Raw genomic sequence first — 16,903 nt, 5'->3', positions numbered from 1 at the left:
CCGTACCTATAATGATTTCAGCTTCAGTGCTTTCTATCAGTGCTTGAAGTTCCGGTACTTTTCCAACGCAGCTTCGACAGTTTACAATTAAAATACCAATTCCTGCTTGGTCCCCGTATCTCCTGACTTCGCCCCGCACCCTTTGAGGCTGTTGCCCTTTGTGTACTTGCCCAAAGCCAACTAACCTAAAAAAAAAAAATGCCCAGTCCATGCCACACAACCCCGGCTACACGTGTATCTGCCTGCTGTGTGTAGTGGACTCCTGACCTATCCAGCAAAACCCCACCACCCTATGGTGCAAGTTGAGGAATCTGCAGCCCACACGGTCGCAGAATCGTCTCAGCCTCTGATTCAGACCCTCCACTCGACTCTGTACCAAAGGTCCACAGTGAGTCCTGTCAACTATGGTGCAGATGGTGAGCTCTGCTTTCATCCCACTAGCAAGACTGGCAGTCTTCACAAAATCAGATAGCAGCCGGAAGCCAGAGAGGATTTCCTCCGATACATAGCAACACAAATCACTGGTGCCGACATGAGTGACCACTGCAGATGGGTGCACCCAGTACCCTTCATGGTATCCGGAAGGACCCTTTTCACATCTGGAATGACTCCCCCTGGTATGCACACAGAGTTCACAGTGGTTTTCTTCCCCTCCCTTGCAGCCACATCAGTACCTCCGTACATGTCAAACCTACTAACCATCAGAAACACCTCTACTTCAACATATGCCACCAATTCCATACCAAGAAATCCCTTCCATTCACCCTAGCCACCTGTGGCCATCGCATCTGTAGTGACGAGTGGTCCCTCTCGAAATATACAGACGGTCTCCAGAAGCCTTCACAGACCGTAAATATCCTCCCAACCTTGTACAAAAAGAAAAATCTACCATGCCTTTTCTTTCCCGCCATCACCTTCCAAAAGGCCCATAGTCCAGCCACGGAGTAACGTTCCCCTCGTAACTCAGTACCACCCAGGACTGGAGAACTGAATTACATTTTCCGCCAGGGTTTCGACTACCTCTTGTCATGCCCTGCCCACTATCCCTCCCACCCCTCCCACAGTGTTATTCTGCCGTTTCCTGAACCTACGCAATATACTAGTCCATCCTTACACAGCCCCTGTTCCCAATCCCTTACCTCATGGCACATACTCCTGTAATAGATATAGATGCAAGACCTGTCCCATACATTCTCCCACCACCACCATCTCCAGTCCACTCACAAAATACAGGGCTACCTGTAAAACCAGTCATGTGATCTACAAGCTAGGCTGCAACCTTTGTGCTGCATTCTACATGGGCACGACAACCGACAAACTGTCTGTCCGCATGAATGACCACCGACAAACTGTGGCCAAGAAACTTGACTGCTTCACTGCCTGTGCCATACAGATCCTTCCCACTAACACCAGCTTTTCTGAATTGCACAGGTGGGAACTTTCCCTGCAATATATCCAATGTTCCTGTAACCCCCCTGGCCTCAGCATTCATTAGTCATTGTCCTCACCCATCCAGCCCCTTCCCTATTCCCATTCTAGCACTATACAGCCTCCAATCCACAATTGCAACCAGTCTTTTTACTTCTCTCCTTGCCCACTCTCTACCCCTTCTCCCTCCCCACCTCACCCATGCCCACCATCTAACCTCCCTACTACACATAGTTGCCCTATCCTCTCTCCACCTCGTACCTGCACACTCCCCAGCAGCACTGCACTGTCCACTACCCCTACTCTACTATCCTACCCCCTCCTCCCCCCAGCCTCCTCCTTACCCCCACCCAGTCACCATTCCCCTTACACACTGGTGCTGCTGCTTGTAGCTTGGCCTCAGTTGCCTGAGACTGCAGTCTCATCTGTGTAAGCTGTGAGTGAGTGAGTGAGTGAGTGAGTGAGTGAGTGGGGAGGGAGGGAGGGAGGGAGGGAGGGAGGGAGGGAGAATTTTTTATGTAACCTTTCTGGCTGAAGCTTTATTTGTGACAGTCTTTTTGTTGTGCCTATCAGCACCTCATCATCTTCGCTATACGAGGGCTGCTATATATATTTCTGGCCTAGGCAACACTAAGTGTTGCCAGGTGCAATCTGACATTTCCATTGGAAAGTTTGACATTTTTTTAGTTTAAATGTACTCAGAACTTTTTGACTTACGACAATTTTTTTTTCTTTTACAGGGACTTGAAGAAATCAATTTGGCACAAAAATGGAATTAACTCGTGAACATTTTCGTGCGATCATTTTTCACAACTTTCGACGTGGATTATCACGACAAGAGTGCATCGATGAACTTAAATCTTTGTATGGCGACGAAGCACCATCCTATAGCACTGTGAAAAACTGGTACAACGAATTCAATCGTGGCCGACGCTCGCTCAAAGACGAATTCCGTGAAGGTCGTCCAAAAACAGCCGTTGTGCCAGAAAACATCGATGCCGTACGTGAACTGATAATGCAAGACCGTCATGTGACATACCGTGAGATAGAGGCATGCCTAGGCATTTCTCCCACCAGCATACATTCAATATTGCATGAACACCTGGCCGTAAAAAAAGGTTTGTTCTCGTTGGATCCCGCACAATTTGATAATCGCTCAAAAGAAAGCTCGTGTGGATTGGTGTAAAGAAATGCTGAAAAAATACGATCGCGGTGCTTCAAAAGACGTTTATAAGATCGTCACAGGTGACGAATCATGGATCTATGCGTATGAGCCCGAAACAAAACAGCAATCGACCGTGTGGGTCTTCCAAGACGAGCCAAATCCAACGAAAGTTGTTCGTGGAAGAAGCACTTCGAAGCAAATGGTCGCCTGTTTCTTCGGCAAAACTGGTCATGTGGCGAATGTTCCGCTTGAGCAACGTAGGACGGTCAATTCTGAGTGGTACACCACCATTTGTTTGCCTGAAGTCTTCGGAGAAATTCGAAAAATGAACAAGAGAAGACGAATCATTGTGCACCATGACAATGCGAGCTGTCACACATCGGCTCAAACCAGCGCCTTTTTGACCGGCCAAAACGTCGAAGTGATGGGTCATCCGCCGTACAGCCCTGACTTGGCACCCAATGACTTCTTTTTATTCCCACACATCAAGAAAAAAATGTGTGGTCAACGATTTTCGTCGCCAGAAGATGCTGTTGCAGCATTCAAAAACCATGTTTTGGAGGTGTCTCAATCGGAGTGGAAAAAGTGCTTCGAAAATTGGTTTGAGCGCATGCAAAAGTGTATAAATCTTGATGGAGAATATTTTGAAAAACAATAAACCATTTTCGTTGATAAATATTCGTATTTTCATTATTAGGCCAGAAATATATATAGCAGCCCTCGTATGGTGGGTGGCAACTTTCCTTTTCATAATATTGTTAAATTCCATCCTGGATTTGCCATTGTTCAAATGCAAATACAAATGTATAAAAAATGAAACTGACAGGAGGTGCAAACTGGTAAAGCAGGAATGGATGTATATGAAATAAAGGATGCGTGACTAGGGAAACATAGAATTTGAGTTTCATTTCCTTCTTCGAGTACACTGATGGAACAGTGGAAGTCCAAGAAGCAGATACGACTACAAGGTAGAGTACATATTAGTAACATGGTGTTTAAAATCTTTCTGAAATTTTGTTGTATCAGAAAAAATTTACCTAATGTGCACTTATTTGGCCAAAACCAAATGTTACATCTTCCATTCCTTACCAATTTCTTGTGCAGAACAGGACTTGGTTCAGAAACTTTCACTCGATGAGCATGCCAAGATAGCCTTACAAAACAAATTTCCTTTTACCTTCACTGAGCAGATAACAGAAAATGCTATATGATGAGGTATATGTCACCAGCTCACATATAATTTTATATTTAAAAAAACGCATGCAATTATTTTGGTTTTTATTTTTATCACACACAATATCTTACCACGAATAAATTCATTGCAGCATTGGCCAATGTCCTTCCCTTCCCAACCGTCTATTGATTTTTGAAGCTCATTTGTCTTATCCAGAGCAATCTGTCTCCTCACTCTACCATGCATTCGAATTCCACTCTCTCTGTAAAAACACAGTTTGTAAATAAAAGTGCGGAACAATGAAACGTTTTTTTAGCACAGGGATTATAGTGTATACCTCTTTGGTAAGTTTCCAACTGTCTGTAGAAGTTCCGTTTGAAGTGGCTTCAACAGACCTTCCACCTGTTCCAAGCTCTCTCTGTCTTCATCAATGGGTGTCAATCTATGCAAAATCTGTAAATGAGCACAAGACAGTATACTAAAGATGTTACTGCTGTAGTATTGGTAATATAAATCATCACTGAGTTTGTAACTAATTAAACAATAATACAACAAAAATAATCAATTTTCAAAAATATAATTCGATAAAAAATGAATCTATTATGTAATGTCAGGAGGAAACATATATATCAAGGTACAGAGATCTGCAAGCTTTTGGAGCGAATGAATCCTCCTCATGGCAAAAGTGTTGAAGCAGAAGGAAAATGGGTGAAAGAAAAGGACTGGTCAGGTTTAGGAAATGGGAAGGGTTTGGGAAAGTTTCCAAAACCCCGAGTCAAGGGAGGCTTACCAGATGGGATGAGAAGGAAAGGCTGATAGTTGGGGAATGCACTGGAATCTTTGAAAACTTGACAGCTTAAAGGTGGAAGATAGGGTAATACACACAACAGAAATCACTGACAAAACATTACACACTGCTTAAAAAAAGTGGAAAGCTAAGTGCATTTTATATGGTAGAGGTGGGGTGCTGGGATAAATAGACTCATCAGAAAACAGAAGATGCAGAAAACTAAAAGAGAGAGAAGAAAGGAATAGTTACTGGGATGAATGTTGAGACTGAAGAAATTAACGTAAATTAAGGCCAGGTGGGTGGTGAGAACCAAAGAAACATTGTAACGCCAGTTCCCATATGTGGAGTCCAGAGAAGCTTGTGTCTGGGCAAAGAATCCAGATGAAACAGGCGGATCATGACTTTCTTGCTATAGAGCATGCTTTGCAACAGGGTATTGTTTGTTGCCAGTATAAACTCTCTGCCTATGGTTGTTCATCCTAACTGATAAATTTGTGATAGTCATGCCAATGTAAAAGGCCAAATGGTGTTTACATAACAGTTGGTAAATGACATGTCGTTTCACAAGTGGCTCTCCCATTGAGCATGTTTTGCTAGTTACAGGGCTGCTAAAGTAGTGACTGGAGGACACATCGGAGAAGTCTTACAGAAGCCATAGGGTGGGTAAATAGATGTAGGAGGAGCATAAGGTCTGGCAAGGATATTGCAGAGACTGGGAGGCCAGAGTGGATCTCATTTCAGAGCTCAATTTTAGGAAGTTATAGCCTTGTCAAAGTTTCCGATCAATACATTCAAGACCAGGATAGCACTGAGGGACAAGAGGTCTATTCCATAGTTGCTTTTTGGAGGGATCAGCAGTAACAGGATTAAATGTTATGGCTCTGGACATATCCGCCTGAACTAGGCTTATGGGATAATTACATCAAGTGAAGGTTGAGTTGAGTATGGTGGTGTATTGCTGTACAGAATCAGCATCTGAACAAGCATGTTTCCCTACAATCCCAAAGCTGTATGAGAGGGAACGTTTGACATGGAAAGGACAGAGACTGTGAAAGTGTAAGTACTGTTGTTTGTTAGCAGCTCACCCTTGGTGAAGGTGATGTAAACTTCAATGAAAGTCGTATGGAATTCGGAATAAGACCACATGAAATTTGATTAGGAGAATGTACTTAGAGATTCCAAGAATTATAACAGGTCAGCCTCACCATGAGACCATATGGCAAAGATGTCATCAACACATCTAAACCAAACCAGGGGCTGACAGTTTAGGGACTCTCATGGTAAGCAACCCATGAAAAGGTTGGCATAAGGAGGACATACCCTGGCTGTGCCCCTAATCTGTTTGTTTGTCTGCCCCTCAAAGATAAAAAATTATGGTGTGCAGGGAGGATATTATAGGTATGGTATCAGGTGTCTACTGAGTGTGGTAATGTTCAGTAACACACAGGCCACATTACATGGCACATGTCAGTGTAGAGGGAGGTGTCATCAATGTTAACAAGCAAGGTGTGTGGTGGGGCTGGGGTGGGGTGGGGACAGACTTCAGATGAGCTCAGAAATGGGTGGTGTCTTTAATAGAGGAGAGAAGATTTTGTACCATATGTTGCAAGTGTTGATCAACTAAGACAGATATACATTTGGTAAGTGCTTTGAAGTCAGTAACTATGTGACTGCCAAGGTGACACTGTTTGTGGATCTTAGGAAGAAGGTGAAAGGTGGGGCTGCGTGATTTGGGTAGGGCAATATGTTCTATGGGGTTTAAGGAGGGACTGTACGTCAATTTGAATCACAGGGATGGGATCTTGATGGCAGATACCATCGTAGATGTGTCAGACAGCTGGCATAGACCCTCACTTACATACTCCCACCAGTCATAGCACCACAGTGGTAGTCATCAACTGGTGACTACCATCCGCCTCCTAAGGGACACAGTGGTAGATACCTTGTCTGCTGGGAGCATAAGAATGGAGTCATCGACTGATCCTCTATGTACAGCATCGGTCATGAAGATCCCATCCTTGTCATACAAACTGACCTACAGTCCCTCCTTAAAACCTCATATCCCTTACAAGGACTAACACCTCAATCCACAGAACTTCTTACCCCCACCCAAAACACACATTTCCACCTTTGACCTTCTTCCTAAGATCCCCAAACCCAATCACCTTGCTGTCCCATGGTTGCTGGCTTCAAAGGACTTGTCAAACATATACCTGCCTTTGTTGATAAACCCTTCTTATTTTAAGACAGCAAGCATTTCCTAGATCGTGGCGCTGTCCCATTCTTACCACACACCTTGACTGTTACCATTGATGCCACCTTACTCTATACCAACATCATCCATGAACAAATTCTGCCTGCTACTGAACATTTCCTTACTCAATGCCCAGATGATACCAGGCCTATTGTGTCCTTCCTGCTCACCTTAACCAACTTTATACTTACCAGGAACTATTTTACCTTCAAGGGGCAGGCATATAAACAGATCAGTGGTATGGCCATGGGACCCATGATAGTATCTTCCATTGACAACCTTTTCATGGGTTGCTAGGACACGGCTTCCCAGAGTCCCTAAACCTTCAGCCTCTGGTTTGGTTTAGATGCACTGATGACATCACACTGATGAAAACATGTGTCCCAGCCATTACGTAAACACCATTTGCTCTTTTACATTGGTATGACTACCACCAATTTATCTGTTAGGACTAATGGGCATACACAGAGGGTGTATACTGGCAATGAACAATATCCTGTTGCAGAACATCAGAACATGCTCCTACAACATGGCAGTCATGAACTTGGTGCCTGTTTCACCACATGTGCTATCTGGATTCTTACCTCAGACACCAGTTTCTCAGGATTCCGCAGGTGGGAATTGGTGTTACAACAAGTTTTGGTTATCGCCACCCTCCTGGCCTTAATTTATGCTAATTTGTTCAGTCTCGCAATTTGTTCTCAGTAACTATGCCTTTTTTCGCTCCCTTTTAGTTTTCTGTGTCCTGAATTTTTTGACGAGGCTATTTCTCCCCACACCCCACGTCCACCACATACAATGCACTTAGCTTTCCACTCTTTTTAACTTATCCACAATATTCTGTCAGTATTCTCTGTCTTGCATTAACACCCCATCTTCCACTTTCAAGCTTTCGGGTTTTCAAATCTCATCCAAGGCAGTCCTCAATAATCAGTCTTTTCTTCTCATCCTGTTCAGCAAGTCTTCCCTAACCGGTATTCCAGTCACTATTCCGAACTCTCTCCATTTCCTAAACCTCATCAAGCCCTTATCCTTTGCCCCTCTTCCTACCCCTTCAACCCTTCTGCCAGAATGAGCCACTGGCTCCATAAGCTCGCAAAGTCCAATACCTTGATGTGTGTTTTCTCCTGTCACTGCTTGATGAATAGATTTTTTAACTATCTACTTACATTAACTAGTTATACAGTTTCACCTGCTGATAGACAGATGTGTGTTATGGACAGGATTCAGGCTCTGGTCAGAAAAATGAGTACAGCAGAAGCCTAACATAATACAGTTGTCAGGGTGCACACTTTGTCCCGGTGATATAGTGGAACTGTGGTATATTGAGAGTGAGCTGTCATATAACAAACTATGCAGTGAAAGATTAGTAAAGCACACAACACATTATAATACTGTGTCACATACTGTTTAGTACATAAATTTAAGGAATATTAGAAGTAAAGTATTTGAAACACTTACCAAATACACAAATTAGATAAATTTCAATCAAATAGCAACTAAAGAACACTACGGTAACTCCAAATAAAATACTGCACTGGACTACATTACATAAAATATATATTTATGACACTTTATGCATGTTCATTTCACCACTCCTCCTAAGTAGGGCAACCCCACATGAAGTAGTATAATTCTGAAAAAGTTCCCGTATAATTAACACCATCATGGATTTTGCAGAAATTTTGTGTGGGCATTCACACATGTTCATGAACATAAGCAGAGTTTTCTATCACTAATTCAATACTTTCGGAGACATAGTCATTCGTTTCAACCCATAGAGCAGCTACGATCCCAGCGAGTTTTTGGCAACTTTGAGGCATAACATCTCCAGCAACATTTTCTTGAAAGAAACAGAAGTAGGCTACCTTGTACAACTTTTTATGCTATCTTAAGCAAAATAATAAAAAAAAGATCTCCTGAGCAATTTTCGTATGGTTAATTTGAAGCTAAGTCAGCAGAAAACATAGACACTCAAAAAATGTGATGTTTAGCTTTTTACATCTCCAGCAGTAACTATAGAATAAACTTTGAAATTTGTACATAATCACTTATCAGTACATGGAATTACAATATTTGATTTCATTCTCCTACTGTTTTCCAGTTCTTTACAATTTGTGGGCAAAGTTCACACTCTTTCTAAAAATGCCAAAAAGCAGCAATTTTTGGTCCACTTCTACAAAAACAAGTCTTTTGCAAACTCTTTTTAAACAGTTTCCATTAGAAAGACCGTATTCTAAGCCACCAAAAAACTATATTTGGTTTTGCATTGCAAGCATACAAGACCCTAAAAAACAACAAGGTGAAGCAAAGTTGGCAGAAAAAATAGACGCTTGGAAAAAAATAAATAAATAAATAAAATTTAAAAAGTTATGTTTAACTTTTTTATCTACAGAAATAATTGTGGGATTAACCTGAAACTTTACACGTATTAACAATACACGATCTCAGAATATAAAATTTCACTCTCCTACAGCTTTTCAGGAACTTACAAATTGAGGGCAAATATAAAAATTTGTTTCTAAAAACACCAAAAATAGCGATTTCTGGTCTACTTTTACAAAATAAGTCTTTTCTACAAAGTCCTGTAAACCATTTTATTAGAAACACTATTTTCTAAACTACCTAAAACCGAGATTTGGTTTCAAAATGCGAGCATATAAGTTCCTACAAAACAACAAGATGGAAGTGCATTGACAATGGGACCATATACTGCTGGTACTAATCTGACATCTTTTATTAAGATCTTCAATTAGGAAAATTATTTTCATAACTACTGATGACAAGGAATTGAGCTTCACTGAGAAAAACTGCAAATATGGAGTCCTTTTTTGTTTTTTAGATATCCCTACAGTATTCAGCTCCACAAAATTCATTTTATAAAAAATGAAATGGAATATGGGATCCAACAAAAAGAATAATTTTCTCTTTTTTGCGGCTCTAATAATTTTAGGTAATAACATTTGAAAAGTGCAATTTTTTGGGTTCTATTTTATCGAAATTTCTTCCCAAACAATGCCATCAGGGATATCATCTGGCCAGCAGTACAGTTTCCCCTCAGAAATTAATGAAACATGTAAAAAATTCAAGTAGCTTGAAGTAAACATAAACTTAGGATCCTAAAAGAGATCTCTTCTAGCTTTGGTCTCTCACTCAAAGAAATTCATCAACAGTCTTGGAATCCTGTGTAAAGAAACCCTGGCCCGGCTTGCGAGCCTGTGGTACAAAAACCCACCTGGATGGCTGCTCTTGCAAAAACTATCGAATGTGGCCCCTATGGTAATGGGGATGCTTATTTTTTTCACTTTAAAAGGAATGAGCAGTGGTTAAGCCACTGTGGACAATAGCAACACATTTATACGATGTTTCATCAGGTTGCTAATGTTCCATAAAAATCATAAACTATGCTAACAATAAGTATTCTATACCTTCAACCGGAATTAAACTAGCACACCAACAGCAATGCACAATAAAGAGACATACTAATAATTCTCTATAGCATGATTCCATTCCAATGTCATAAAGACAGCTATGAACTTCACCAAAATTTACACAATGTGACAATGGCTAAAACCTGTGCTGCAGCTGTTATGCAACAATTTTACTATCATGGTTTCCATTGCCTTGGTAATGCACAGCTCAATTGTTAAGTTTACAACCAGTCTGAGTCTGTAGTTACAGCAGAAAAGAAAGGCTTAACTGTGTTGTAATGCATCATAAGAGAAAGAAATATGATTTTAGAAATTTTTAGAGTTATTTGGACTGTGTCACTTCCCAGTCATCAACACTTTTGATATTACCTTTCCAAGATAGTAGGCCTACTAAACAATCATAGAACATAATAAAAGGACGTCAGATTTAATTTGACTATCGGCAGTATATGGGACCATTTTCAATGCACCTCCACCTTGTCGTCCTTTTTTAGGGCGTTATATGCTCACATGGCAAAACCAAATCTAGTTTTTAGGGTTTCAAATATGGTCTTCCTCCAGAAAACAGTTTACAACAGTTTGCAGAATACTTTTTTGCAAAAGTGGACCAAAAATAACAATTTCTAGCATTTTTAGAAAAAAAATCGTCATGTTTACCCTCAATTTGTGACATACTGAATAGCAGTAGGAGAATGAAACTGTGTAATCTGATAAATGATTTATTGCATGAAAAGTTCTAAGCTTGTCCCACAATTTTTACACTTTTTTCAATCGTCAAGTCCTTTCGGCTGATTGCTTCAAATAATTTATTTCACTTAAAAGAGTTCAAAAAGTTGAACAAGATGGCACAGTTTTCTTTCTTTCAAGAAAGTACTGCCAGAGATATTATGTCACAAAGTTGCCAAAAAATCACAGGTGCACTGTTGATAGCTTCACAATGGGGTCAAAGAAACAACTGTATCTTTGGAAGCACTGAATTAGTGAGTGTGAAATTTGACCAAGGCTTATTGGAAATAAGTGTGAATGTTCAAACAAAATTTTGTCAAAATCTCTGTCATGTGGCAACTTCTAGACCACTCGGTATGGAATGATAAAGAAGTAAGTTAGCTTGATTTCTGGAGGATCATTTCACTGGTTTTCTTTTGTGTATATGTGGTCACTGTGGGACTCGTGTGACATCCAAATACACATATGAGTATCACTGAGAGCAGGGAAGTGTCCGTTTGGATGTCTGTGTTGTTGTGTTTATGAATGTGTGTACTTTTGCTAGAAAAAGAGCAAGTGCCCAAAAATGCTGCATCATGTTATGTGTTTCTGTTCTCCATGCATCAGTTCACTACAGGTGAGGTGAAACCAGACTGCAGTTATAAGAATCAAACAAAGTGAAAGGGAAATAATTTAGAAGAGAGTGAGACAAGATTGTAGCCTATCCCCGATGTTATTCAATCAGTACACTGAGCAAGTGAAAGTAAACCAAAGAACTATTTGGAGGAGGAATTAAAAGTTCAGGGAGAAGAATGAAAACTTTGTGGTTTGCAGATGGCAACATAATTTTGTCGGAGATGGTGAAGGACTTGTAAGAGTAGCTGAGTAGGGTGGTTGGTTGGTTTAAAAGAGGGGGCAAGGGACCAAACTGCTTGGTCATCGGTCCCTTGTTTCAAATAAAACAATGCCACAGGGGAGAACAGAGCAAACGAGACATAAAACGAAATGGAAGGAAAGGAAAAACCACAAGAAAAAAGAAAAGGTAAAAAGAAACACTAAACGGAACAAAAGAGGACAAGAAAACAACAGAGACGGGGGGGGGGGGGGGGGGGGGGGGGGGGGGGGAAGATGTTACAAAGGAGTAAAACAAGAAAGCAGATTACAGTGACTGGCCAACCATGAGAATAAAAAGGAGAAGCCAGTCACTCTGAAACACATTAAAATCACCACCCTAAAAGCACTAGGGTGGAGGACACAGAGGAACAAAGGACATGTGCGAAAACTTAGAACAAATGATAAAACCCAACCTCACGAACAAAACGTAAAACTAAAGATGAGGGATTAGAGCAGCTAAAAGTGGGCAGTCCAGCAAGAGATAGACGACACTCATTTGCAAGCACAGCAACACCAAGGTGGGTCCTCATGACAGAGGAGGTAAGCCATGCATTAGCCACATATGGTCGATGCGGAGCCGCCAGAGGACAACTGATTCCCTGCGAGAGGCCTGCATGGAAGACTTCCACACATTCGTAGTCTCCTTAATGACACACAGTTTGTTGCAAGTGTTGTTATGCCATTCCGTCTCCCAAAGCCAAAAAACCCTGCGGCGTAAGAGAAAATGCAGGTCAGGTTCAGATAAGCCAATCTCCATAACTGGTCTCCGTGTATACTGTTTAGCCAGCCTGTTGGCAAGTTCGTTGCCTGGGATTCCGATGTGACTTGGGGTCCAGACAAACACCATTGAGTGACTGGACCGTTCCAGGGCATAGATGGACTCCTGGATAGTAACTACCAAAGGATGACGAGGGTAGCACTGGCCGATAGCTTGTAGGCTGCTCTAGGAGTCAGTACACAGATGAAACGACTCCCCAGGGCATAAACGGATGTGCTTAAGAGCACGAGATACAGCCACCAGCTCTGCAGTGAAATCACTGCAGCCATCGGGCAATGAACGCTGTTCAATTTGTCCTCCATGGACATATGCGAAGCAGACATGACCATCAGCAATCGAGCTGTTTGTGTAAACCACTTCATGGCCTCGGTACATATCAAGAATCGACAGAAAGTGGCAGGAGAGAGCTGCGGAGTTAACTGAGGCCTTAGAGCCACGTGATAGTTCCAGGCGAAGCCACGGCCTGGGTGTACAGCATGGAGGTGTACGTGAATAGACCAAATATAGGTGGTAAGGGCAAGGACTCCAGTTCGGGAAGAAGGGATCGGATGCGAACTGCAATTGTAAGCCCTGATCTGGGCCGCTGATGTGGGAGAGGAACTGCCGTGGGTGGGAAAAGGAGACAAAAATTCGGATGCACAGGAGAACTACAAATATTGCAATGTAACTGGAGAGCAGTTGTGCATGCCTGACCTTCAATGGAGGGACCCCAGCCTCCACTAGGACGGTGGTCACTGGACTCGTCCTACAAGCTCCCATCGCTAGTCGAATGCCACAGTGGTGCAATGGGTGGAGTAAACGCAATGCCGAGGGCATGCCTAACCATAAACAACACTTCCATAGTCAAGACGGGATTGAACAAGGACTCTGTAGAGCTGCAGCAGCGTAGAGCGATCTGCACACTAGTTGGTGTTGCTCAGGCATCAGAGAGCTGAATGGTGCGGATAGAGTATTGAAAGGAGGATACAAGATGAACACCAACAAATGCAAAACAAAGATAATTGAATGTAGTCAGTTTAAATCAGACGGAGCTGAGAGAATTAGACTAGGAAATACGACAACAAAAGTACTCTACTAGTTTCGCTATTTGGACAGGAAAATAGCTGATGATGTGTGGAGCACAGAGAATATAAAATGCAGATTGGCAAAACCAAGATTTAAATTTAAGCATTGGAAACTGCAAGTAGGAACAACAACATGTAGGGAAAGACAAATTGCTACTTACTGTAACGTTATCATGCTAAGTTGCAGACAGGCACAGTTAAAAGACACTTACACATAAGCTTTTGGCCACAGCCTTTGTTGGAAAATGAGAAACACACCATTCATTCACACAAGTAAACACACCTTATGCACACGTGACTGCCAACTCCGACCAGAATTCAACTATCATGTGGAATGGTAGCAACAATCCGGAGAGGGTGGAGAAGGGGAAGGAATAGCACTTTACGCGTGGGGGAAGGGAGGAGACTGCCTGGCAGAGTATGCAGGGACCAGAATGTCAACACGCACAGTGTCAGGTTGTGGGGCAGGGAGGTGGAGAAAACGGAACAAAAAAAGGGAGGAGTGGGATAAGTTGTGCGGAAGCATCGGCAGAAAGTGGCAGAGAAAGGGTATAGGAGATAGGAATGGGAAAGAGAAGATACGACAGAGAGTGTGGAAACTGTTGGGTGGAGGGGCAGCATGTTACTGTAGGTTGAGCCTGGGATAATTATGGGAGTGGAGAATGTGCCGTAAAGATAACTCCCATCTGCACAGTTAAAGAAAAGCTGATGGCGGAGTAGAGAATCCAGATGAAGCAGCCACTGAAATCAAGCATATTATGTTCAGTTACATGTTGTGTCACAGGATGGTGTACCTTGCTCTTGGCCAGAGTTTGGGGCCGTGGCCATTCATCTTGCTGGACAGCTAGATGATAGTCATACCAATACAAAAAGGTGTGCAATGATAGAAGAAGAGCTGGTAAATGACAGGATTGCTTTCACAGGAGACCTGGCCCCCTGATGGGGTATGATAAACCTATGACAGTACTGGAATAGGAAGTTCTGGGTGGGTGGGTGGATTGGGGATGTCTTGCACCTGGGTCTTCTACAGGGATATAATCCTTGTGGCAAGGGGTCGGGATAGGGAGCAGCACAGGGATGGACTAGAATGGTGTGTAGGTTGGGTGGGCAAGGGAACATTTCTTTACAATGAGTGAGAAGGAACTCTGGTAGAATGCCCCTCATTTCAGGCCGTGATGATAGGTTATCACAGTCCTGGTGAAGGATGTCATTCAGTTATTCAAGTCTGGGATGGTACTGGATGACGAAGAGTGCATTTCCTATCCTAGCCCTGTCACAGGTTTATCCTACCTCATCAGGGGCTGGGCCACCTGTGAAAGCAGCCATGCCATTTACCAGCTCTATTGCAATCATTGCACAGCTTTTTATATTGGGATGACTACCAACTAGCTGTCCACCAGGATGAACAGCCCCCACCAAACTGTGGCCGAGAGCGAAGTAGACCACCCAGCAGCAGAACACACTACTGAACATAACATCCTGCATTTCAATAGCTGCTTCACTACCCAAGCAGATAGGTGTTATCTTTACAACCTCTTCTCCACTCCCATAATTACCCTGGCCTCAACCTATGGTAACATACTGTCTCCACACCGTTCATCCAACAGTTTCCACAGCCTCTGTCCTGTCACCTCCTGCCCATTCCAGTCTCCTCATTGTTTGCCGCCCTCTACCAATGCTGCAGCCCACATTTCCCTATTCCACCATATTTTTGCTTCATTTTACCCATCTCCCTACCCCACTACCTCCTGACACTGCACGTGTTGGCAGTCTAGTCCAGGCACACACTGCCAGACTGCACTCCTCCCTTCCGCCACCACACACTGCTATCCCTTCCTCTTATCTGCCCCCTCCAGATTGCTGCTACCATTCCACTGCCTCAGCAGCCAGAGATTGAGGTTACTGTGTGTGGATTGAGGTCACTGTGTGTGGATTGAGGTCAGTGTGTGTGTGTGTGTGTGTGTGTGTGTGTGTGTGTGTGTGTGTGTGTGTGTGTGTGTGTGTGTGTTGAATTCTGATGAAGGTCTTTCTGTACGAACGCTTACTTGTTTGATGTCCTTTTGTTGTGCCCATCTGAGACTCAGTATCTCTGCTATATGGTGACTAAAAATCTATTCTTTTTGAACAATGTGATATTTCTGTGGCTGTGTATACTAATAACTACTTCAATGAAAATTTCTCCCTTGTGTATCACACGACATTTATCAGAAAACACCTTATTGCTAACAAAATAAAGTACCTTTATATAGTCGAAGTACAGAAAACAGTGCCAAATAGGACCAAGCAGCAGCTTTGGAAGGTAATACTTCACAGCTTCTCTGAATCCATGGCCAGCCGACTGAAGAGCATCAGAGACTTCAGGCCGACTGCTGAGCTTCATTAGCGCCTCCCTGCTCTGTGGCTGTGTGATGTCACGAGCATACCTCCCATAGACATCAAATTCGGCAGCCTAATGTGCAACAGATGTCCAATAGAGCAATCCATTTTCAGAAATATTTAATATAATGCGTCTAAAGTTAAATAAGATGGTTCAGTAAAGAGGAGATGATTACAAAGTACCAACAAGCGAAAAATATAAAATGAGTGACCTGTACATCACAGCCTACCAAAAATCTAAGTTAAACAATGGAAAATGCACAATGGAATCTAACAGTTGTTACAGAAATCTAAGTTAGTAACAATTTGTGAAATCCCAGAGTACTTTCAGTTGGTAAAGCAGACAATCAATAGTGAACATAATTGGGATCAAATTTTCAAACAGAATTTGTTACTGTTCAAATATTCATTATCCAATTATGTATATTTCCCTTTAGGAGCCTTACCCCCAACTACTTTTCTGTGCCGAATGAAACTTTTCCTTTTACCCCAAATTCTGTCAAGTAATGTCATTTCTTTTAAAGTAATTTTTTAGATGCAAAAGGACACAGGATTGCAACCAGTACTTACCTCTCAGAGACATAATTCCACATAATGCCAACAGAAATATTTAAAAGTAGAAAAAATTACCAAATGTTTTAGATTGTGTATGAGGCAGTAATTTTGCTTTCTGAAAGTAAGAACTGGTCAACTAGGGTGTTTTCATGTAATTTTACAGTTTCGACGTGTGAATTTTACAACTGATAAAGTAATACCTTAGACCGTTGAAACAAAGTCACAAACATCAAATGATGATGTCATTTTTAGGGCAACAGCTGACTGATACCAATATTAATAATTAATG

At 42.2% G+C, this 16,903-nt stretch overlaps 1 protein-coding gene across 1 annotated transcript in view; it reads right to left on the bottom strand.

Moving 5' to 3' along the window:
• LOC126284034 (protein son of sevenless) overlaps positions 1 to 16,903 on the bottom strand; it is a 183,328-nt gene that overhangs the window by 141,371 nt on the left and 25,054 nt on the right. Inside the window, exons 7-9 of the mRNA XM_049982594.1 lie at positions 15,923 to 16,132; positions 4,105 to 4,220; positions 3,899 to 4,029 (exon numbers count right to left, since the gene is read on the bottom strand). Of these exons, the coding sequence (XP_049838551.1) occupies positions 3,899 to 4,029; positions 4,105 to 4,220; positions 15,923 to 16,132 (457 nt within the window). The remainder of the gene's footprint in view (positions 1 to 3,898; positions 4,030 to 4,104; positions 4,221 to 15,922; positions 16,133 to 16,903) is intronic.

Source organism: Schistocerca gregaria, chromosome 8, assembly GCF_023897955.1.
Source record: "Schistocerca gregaria isolate iqSchGreg1 chromosome 8, iqSchGreg1.2, whole genome shotgun sequence".
Classification (NCBI taxonomy): domain Eukaryota; kingdom Metazoa; phylum Arthropoda; class Insecta; order Orthoptera; family Acrididae; genus Schistocerca; species Schistocerca gregaria.
The sequence above is the reverse complement of the archived record's forward strand: the minus strand, read 5'-3'. Positions and strand labels throughout refer to the sequence as shown.